The sequence below is a fragment of the Takifugu flavidus genome, chromosome 2, assembly GCF_003711565.1.
Source record: "Takifugu flavidus isolate HTHZ2018 chromosome 2, ASM371156v2, whole genome shotgun sequence".
Lineage (NCBI taxonomy): Eukaryota > Metazoa > Chordata > Actinopteri > Tetraodontiformes > Tetraodontidae > Takifugu > Takifugu flavidus.
Window position 1 is genome coordinate 4,666,001 of NC_079521.1, and position 7,664 is coordinate 4,673,664.

At 45.3% G+C, this 7,664-nt stretch overlaps 1 protein-coding gene across 1 annotated transcript; it reads right to left on the reverse strand.

Annotated features, from left to right (window-relative positions):
- Positions 1-393: 393 nt before the first annotated feature.
- On the reverse strand, positions 394-1,495 carry mis12 (MIS12 kinetochore complex component). The gene is made up of 2 exons (XM_057022383.1): positions 1,080-1,495; positions 394-916 (listed from the first exon to the last, which is right to left on the reverse strand). Exons 1-2 carry the CDS (start codon positions 1,452-1,454, stop codon positions 647-649), a joined length of 645 nt encoding a protein of 214 aa, XP_056878363.1. The 5' UTR covers positions 1,455-1,495; the 3' UTR covers positions 394-646.
- Positions 1,496-7,664: the final 6,169 nt, after the last annotated feature.

Consider the following 7,664-nt stretch of genomic DNA (forward strand, 5'->3'; position numbering starts at 1 on the left):
TGATGATTTTAAATACCATGTAAAGCTCTCCACCAGTTTGATAGGTTCAAAGCATCTTTTGTAGATAGTGTCAAATTAATTATTTTACCATGGAAAACTTTCAGCTTTTTATTGAATTGTTTTCGGGGAAACAATAGACACATTTTAAAAAGCTGTCAGCAATTTTGAAAACTTTGATACAAATGCTGCAAAGGAAATGCTGCGTGCATGCATTTCCACGCAGACAGCGCTCCCTGTGAGTAACAAACCAAATTACACGAATAACGCTCCAACAAATATTATTTTGGTGAAAGAGGTGCGTGTAGTTTTAGAAATAAAACTATTATTTATTTATAATAAATAAATAAGTTCCTGTTATGCTGTATTGTGCTGCTTTACTCATTAAAGAAACTATTTCTTTCATCACGCTTTTTTGGAACACTTAGAATTCCTTTGTTTTAATAAAAGTCCAAGACAGCACAAACATTCACAAAATAATAGTTTTAGGTTTCATGAAAATTAAAACAAGAAGACATCAGGAACAACAATCTACTGACTAAATAAAGATTAAAAGATTGACTATTCAGTGTGCGACTCATGTTTCATATTGATTACTTGTAAATATGTCACCAGAGCGTAAACAGAATTGGACAAATATAGGTTCAGTTCAGTGAGGAGCGTTTTTGCAGATCTCTCCAGCAGCTTCCTGTAGTTTCTGCACGGACTTCATCACCTCTCGGAAGCTCTCGTTAAAGCCGCCATTGCCTGCCTTCAGCCAGGCTACCTGCAGGTCTCGGACCCATGCCAGAATCTCCTCCAGCCTTTTCTGCACCATCTTCTGCTCCTCCAGCTCAGCCAACAGCGCCTGTCTGCCATAAACCTCTGCTTCATAGGCGTGACGTGTGGCAGCGATAGAGGACTCCAACCGCTGGATCTCCTGGATGTAGCAGACATGAAGACACGGCTTTTTCACCCCAATATAGATACAAAACTACACATAAATAGTTAAATGCTTTAAAGCTCTGCTATAATTAATTATTTAAAATTACAACCCAAGAACAAATTGCACAATGTCCACATTACAGTTTGTGCTCCGTCACCTTTATGTCTTCAGGGTATTTGTCGTGACATTTGTCCTCGGGCAGTACAACGTTGGGCGGCACGGAGAGGCAACGGCTGACCAGCAGAGCTTCCATTCGCTCTGAAAGCTGTTTGAAACGGTCTTCAAGAAACTGCTGCAACCTCCGGCTGCAGTCTCGAGCCCGGACCTGGAGCAGCTGCCCAGCCACACCGGAGCCGTCCCTGCCCAGCTGCCTCACACATACCTTCTCCACAACGGGTAAAATGTCCCACAGGCAGTCCTGAAAGGCGCTGTACACCCGTAACATGCACGTATTGGGCGTGAAACCAAAAAACTGTGTTTCGTAGAGCTTCAACGTAGACGGCGAGAAATCAACATCGGTATTTGCCTCCATCTCCGCGTTTCCTCCGGTTTCCCGCTTTATGTTGAACCCACTCGGCACTCGTGAGGTTGCCGTCTTCGGGCTAAAATGCTGCATTAGCGTCACCATGTGGGTCGGAGTGCGATTGGTTCTGGAGCCAAATGGGCCCAATACAATTTTGTGTTCATATAATAAGATTTTTGAGCGCTGTTTTGTCAGTATTTTGTAATTGAATTCCTATACTGAATGGTTTTAATTTATTTTTAATGGATGTTAACAAATTCATGAAATGTGTTTCATGTTTTCAGCTACAAATCTTGTATATCAGACTTTCTTTAGAGTAGCAAAAAGTTCTAGGAAAAAAAATCCTATTTGCAGTTTGTTAGCAATCATTTCAATCACTTATCGATTAAACGCTCATTAACGTCAGAATTTTGTTTAATGCTTTATTTACATGAACAGACAGAATAATACAATACCATAGAGGGTATATGCAAAAATATATATACTGGTACAAAGAGTAGAAAAATGTTTTTTGGCTATGCCTTTAGCTACATGCTTCTTTTTTGAAATATAAAATAAAAAATGTATAATTTTATCAATTTTTTATGAATATGGAATTTGCCCCCCAAACACAAAAAAGTTCAAAACAAGTCTTTTTCCTTTTTGTTGTTTTCAAAGCAGATGGTTGTCTGGTTTTTCCTTTTGATGTAATTTTGTATATTAAATCAGAACATTTTTTGTATGGATTAATACATCAAATATGAAATGCTTTTCTCATCCATGCCACCAACAGTGCAGAAGTATTCAATATTAATTTTAAATCTTTCTATTGTTTTTTCTGGGTATTTGCAGGAGCACATCAGCGTGCTGTTTCCTTTATATCAATACAAGGCTATATCATTAAACACTTACCGTGTGTAGCCTGAAATTCTGAAATTGTATAATGTGCCTATGCCAGAGAGCTAATTCTGTAGAATTAGAATTAGAAGAATTAGAATTGACCAAAGATTTAAAATGGTAATAATATCTCAGACATTTCAATTTGTTGCTTTTGTCCCTTTGGGGGAGCTAAATCCTGGTCCTTGGTTGCATTTACTATGATACCTAATGTATTTATTTCAGCATGTGCATTTTTTTATATCATCTGCTAAGAAATACTTATATAACGATCATTTGCAGCTCATTACAGAGCCTTTAAAAAGCTGCAGTACACCCCTTGGAGAATTCTTGGGTGTACAAATTTAGCAATAAATTCATCACATTGTAACAACTATTGATTTTTTTCATTTCCATTCATGATAATACTTAAATTTGTGACCATATTCCTCACTGGAGTGCCATTTATCTTTAAGTGGCAACAGCACAGATTTCTTTGGATTCATTTTTAGATCCAATACTCTGCATGACAGCTTTTTTTTCCTCATGCAAAAGAATGTGGTGTCTGCCAGTCGAGTCACTGTTTGCATCCATAATACCACAAATATATTGTATCTCTTTTTTAATATTGAGTCATTAATTGTGTCACTTTTGTGTTTTGCCTTGTCTTAAAAACCTGTTTCCTGAACCAAAATAGTTGATTGTTCTGAATATGAATTGATGACTACTATAATCAATCACGCCCAAACTGAACCAAATGTTATTGGATATATTTCTGCTGGGCAAAAAACCTAAATGTTCCTAATCAATTATGTCATCCAAACCTAATTTTAATAATTTAGCAAAGATCATACCAAATTGTGAGGGATTTAGTGCAAATTATGAGAATCCCTCTAATAATTTGCCAGTCTCCTCATCTGCAGTGGGCGCTCCGGTCAGAGAGTCACAGGACAGCAGGAGAGTGCACTCAATGGCTTTATTCAATAACAAAGGCAGTCAAGTTTGGGTGTGGTATATGCCGCATGGGCATCAACGCATCGCTGGTTGCCTTCTTCAGAAGTTCACAATACAACAGACCAAGAAGAAACAATGGCCGCCAAACATATTTATAGGGCCCGAGGACCTCCCCAGCTGCCCAAGCACTGCCCGAATAAAATAAAGATAAAAATAAGACAGAACGGGAAAAACAAGGAGGAATTCTGTACAGCCGCCCCCAGGATAGCAGGGCTATTCTGTAATGTGGAGGAATTCCTAAGGTGTTGCTGTAGTTGCCTCTTCCTGCTGATGGTCATCTTGTAGCAGTGGCAGTCGAACCAGTCGTGCTACAGGACGTAGATATGTTTAATTGTTGACCTTCACCTCCGCAGCCCGAATGTATCCATCTCCGCTGACATTTAAATTCACAATCTTCCCGACCGGCCATTGGGCTCGTTGCAGTTGAGGATCCACAATCATCACCACAGTTCCTATTTCCAGATTGCATGTAGGTATGCGCCACTTCTGACGTACTTGCAGGGTTGGCAGATATCCTTTGATGAAACGCGACCAGAAATGGTCTGCGATCATCTGGCTTTGTCGCCATCTTCTTCTGGTGAGGGCATCTGGGACATAGGACACCTGGGGTAATGAGGCATCCCGCCGCCCCATCAGCAACATACTTGGCGTCACTGGATTAGGATCCGCTACATCAGAGGACACGTACCCAAGTGGTTTGGCATTGAGGATTCCTTCAACTTCAATCAGAACGGTAAGTAGCACGTCTTCAGGCACTGCCTGGGCCCCAATCACCACTTGTAAGGCCCTCTTGACTGAGCTAATCTTCCGCTCCCAGATCCCACCAAAGTGTGGGGATGCAGGTGGGTTGAATCTGAATGTAATTTGATGTGAAGCTGAACTCTTCTGGAGCTGTGGTTCAATGTCAGCGAAGGCTTCCTTCAGTTCTCTTTCGGCACCTCTAAAGTTGGTTCCTTGATCGGAATAAATTTCTGATGGGGTTCCTCGGCGAGCGATGAATCTCCTCAGAGCCAAAAGAAAGGCGTCTGTGTCCAGGCTATTTATTAGATCTAGATGCACACACCTCGTCTCAGGCACTTGAAGATCAAGCCCCAGCGCTTCTCGTTACGGCGTCCAACCTTCACTAGATAAGGTCCAAAACAGTCGACTCCCATGGAGTAGAATGGCGGTTTGAACAGTCACAAGCGTGCTGCTGGAAGATCAGCCATAAGAGGTACGGTTGGCTTTCCTCTCCATTTCTTGCACTCTGTGCAGGTTCTCTGGATGTGCTTGACCGCCTGTCGTCCTCGCAACACCCAGTACTGTCGTCGGAGCTCTGCAAACACTCGATCAGACCCCGGATGCAACAGCTGATTGCCCACTTCTCTAATAAGGAGTTTCACCCACTTGTGATGAGGTTCCAGAACAATGGGATGAATGTCAACTGGGTGTGGTTCTTCCATGCGTCGGAAGCGGCCTCCAACTCTAATCAATTCGGTTGCCAAGTCCCACTCTGGTGAGAGACAGCTTAGTCGGCTGTTACAAGACACCTGTTTCCCCTTCCGAAGAGCCTTGACCTCATCAGGGAAGCTGTCCGTTGCCTCTGAAGTGGTAATTACTTCTGCTGTCCGAGTGAGGCCACAGAATGTGCTTCGCTTGAGTTCTTCAGTACCCTCTTTCTCCATGTTCATTGAAGCTGACGGCCAATGTTTGGAAGACTGGCGGAGAAAAACTGGACCCTCTATCCACCGGTTTGGGAGAATAAGTTCAGCCACGGTCTTCCCGCGTGTGACATCATCGGCTGGGTTGCTAGGGGAGTCGACATATCTCCACTCATGATTTTGGGTGAGCTCCTGGATTTCCGAGACTCTTGTGCCGACGAAAACCTTGAATCGACAGGACTCGGATCTCAGCCAGTTCAGGACCATGGTGGAATCCATCCAGAGAGAGGTGCTTGAGATGCTGACAGTGAGCTCTTTTAGAATCAGGGCTGCCAGTTGTGCTCCTGCTAAGGCCGCACATAGCTCAAGACGGGGCATGGATATCTGTCTTTTGGGGGCTACCCGAGATCTCGCCATCACAAAGGACACATGCTTGTGGTCTAAGCTCTCAGTGGTCAGGTAAGCAACTGATCCATATGCTTGCTCCGAGGCGTCGCAAAAGACATGCAGATTGTAGGCCTCGGCCTGGCATGATAGCTCTGGTGGGAAATAAGCTCTGGGCAGGAATAATTCAGCTAGCCTTGGTAGCTCTTGTTCCCAACTTGTCCAAGCCTCAAGGAGGTCTGGAGGAAGGTTTGGGTCGTCCCAACTTCTGCCTTTCACCCACAGTCTCTGGATGAGCACCTTTGCTCGTGTAGTGAAGGGGAGAATTATGCCTAATGGGTCATACTGACTCGACAGTACTCTGTAAATATTGCGCATTGTAGGAAGTTGACTCTGGTCTTAACCTGTAACTTAACCTGTCTGAACGGCAGTGCCAGCTCAGTCCCAATGCATGCTCTTGTGGGTCTGGATGTTTTTGTGTTATCCATAATTCCGTGCTCTCAACCTTGGCACTTGAGGGTAGATGAGCGACGGCGTCTGGATCATTGCTCGCCCACTGCCGGATCTCGAATCCTCCTTCCTGGAGGACCTGCCTCAGCTTATCTACCAACCATCTGGCTGATGTTACCGTTGGGAGGCTCTGAAGACAATTATCAACGTAGAATGACTGCTCCAGAGACTGAAGGATTTCTTCGCTGCCTCTCTTGTAATCCTTGACATGCTTCTGCATTGCAAAGGTTGCACAGGTGGTTACGTCAGGTGGTTCGTCTTGTCTCAGGTTCTGCCAGATGAATCTCAGCAGAGGCTGGTCCTCCGGTAACAGGCGCACCTGATGGAACATTGCGCGAATGTCTCCACTCACCGCTACAGGATGCTGTCGGAATCTCAGTAAAACTCCCAATAGAGACGGCCCAAGGGCCGGGCCTGCGAGCAGTTGTTCATTCAAAGACAAACCTTGGTAGGAAAACGAACAGTTAAAAACAAGGCGATGTTTTCCATTGTGCTCCACGAGATGGTGGGGAATGAACCATGACTCCTCTGACTGGTTTACTTCATTCGGGTGCAATTTCGCAACACATCCTGCATGGATGAGCTTCTTGATCTCGTCCTCATAAATCTGGGCCTTTACTGGGTCTCTCTTCAGCCGACGTTCAATGCTCCGTAGTGATGCCATCACGGCCTCCATCGTAGCACGTAGTGGTGGTGCATCCTTCTTGCAAGGCAGAGGCGTGGCATATCTACGTGTGTCACCAACCTTCACTCGAACTGTACCTGACTCCAAGGTTTTAATTGCCTCTTGGTCCTGTCGGGAGCGCACTACCAACTTCTCACTTCGGAAAGGCAAGACATCAACCTGCCACAGTCGTTCCACCTGGCGGTATAGGTCATCGTGAGTGATTGGACGTTGGTGAAGTAGAGGGCCTGTGTTTGAACCTGGTGGGGTGTGAGACCATCTGGTCCTTGCAGCGCCCATCCCAGCTCGGTATTGACGGCAGCTGGTCCTCCACGTAGGCCTAAGCGGACCTGCTCCTTCACTGCGATTAGACCTGTATTGTCTGCACCAATCAGGAGAAGGGGATACACCTTGTCAAAGGACTGAATTGGAAGTCCTCGAAGATGGTCGTAGCGCTTCTGCAGGGCTGCCACTGGGTAGGACTGTTCTGTCAAGGACAGGCGACCAGCTGTGAAGGCACCTTGAACTTTGTGTTTCACTTCGGGTTTGGTGGCAGACGATATATGGAAGTCCACTGAGGAGCCTGAAAGGTGTGCCACGTCATGGCGTATCGTTCTCAACGCCATGGACTCTGCTTCACCACTCAGGCCGAGGTAGTGTACTGCTGCAGGGAGTATAATTGTGCGCTCAGCACCGTCGTCCAGGATTGCGTAAATATGTAGGGTTTTATTGCCATGGCTCACAATGACTGGGACGACCTTTAAGTAAACTTTGCTCGACTGCTTGGCAGGGATAAGAGTGGTCCCGACTGTGGGAGTCGTGAGATACACTTTGGAGCTCGGATTGGCGATTACATGCAGGACCTTGAGGTGTACTTCTTGACACTCGCTGCATGCCTTCTTCAAGGTGCACGATTCCATTCCATGGTTACTACGACCACACCGTCTGCATCGCTTTCCTTCGGTGATCCACCTCTCCACCTGCTCCGGTGTACATGTGGCAATCCTGGGACACTGCGAAAGGTAGTGGTCGGCACCCTTGCAGAAGAGACAGATCCGCTTGTCTCTGGTCTCTTTCTTTTCAGGCTGGCTAATGCTAAGGGTGGAACCTTGTTCCCAACCGTGGTACACTGCCACAGGGTTGTTCCTCGGT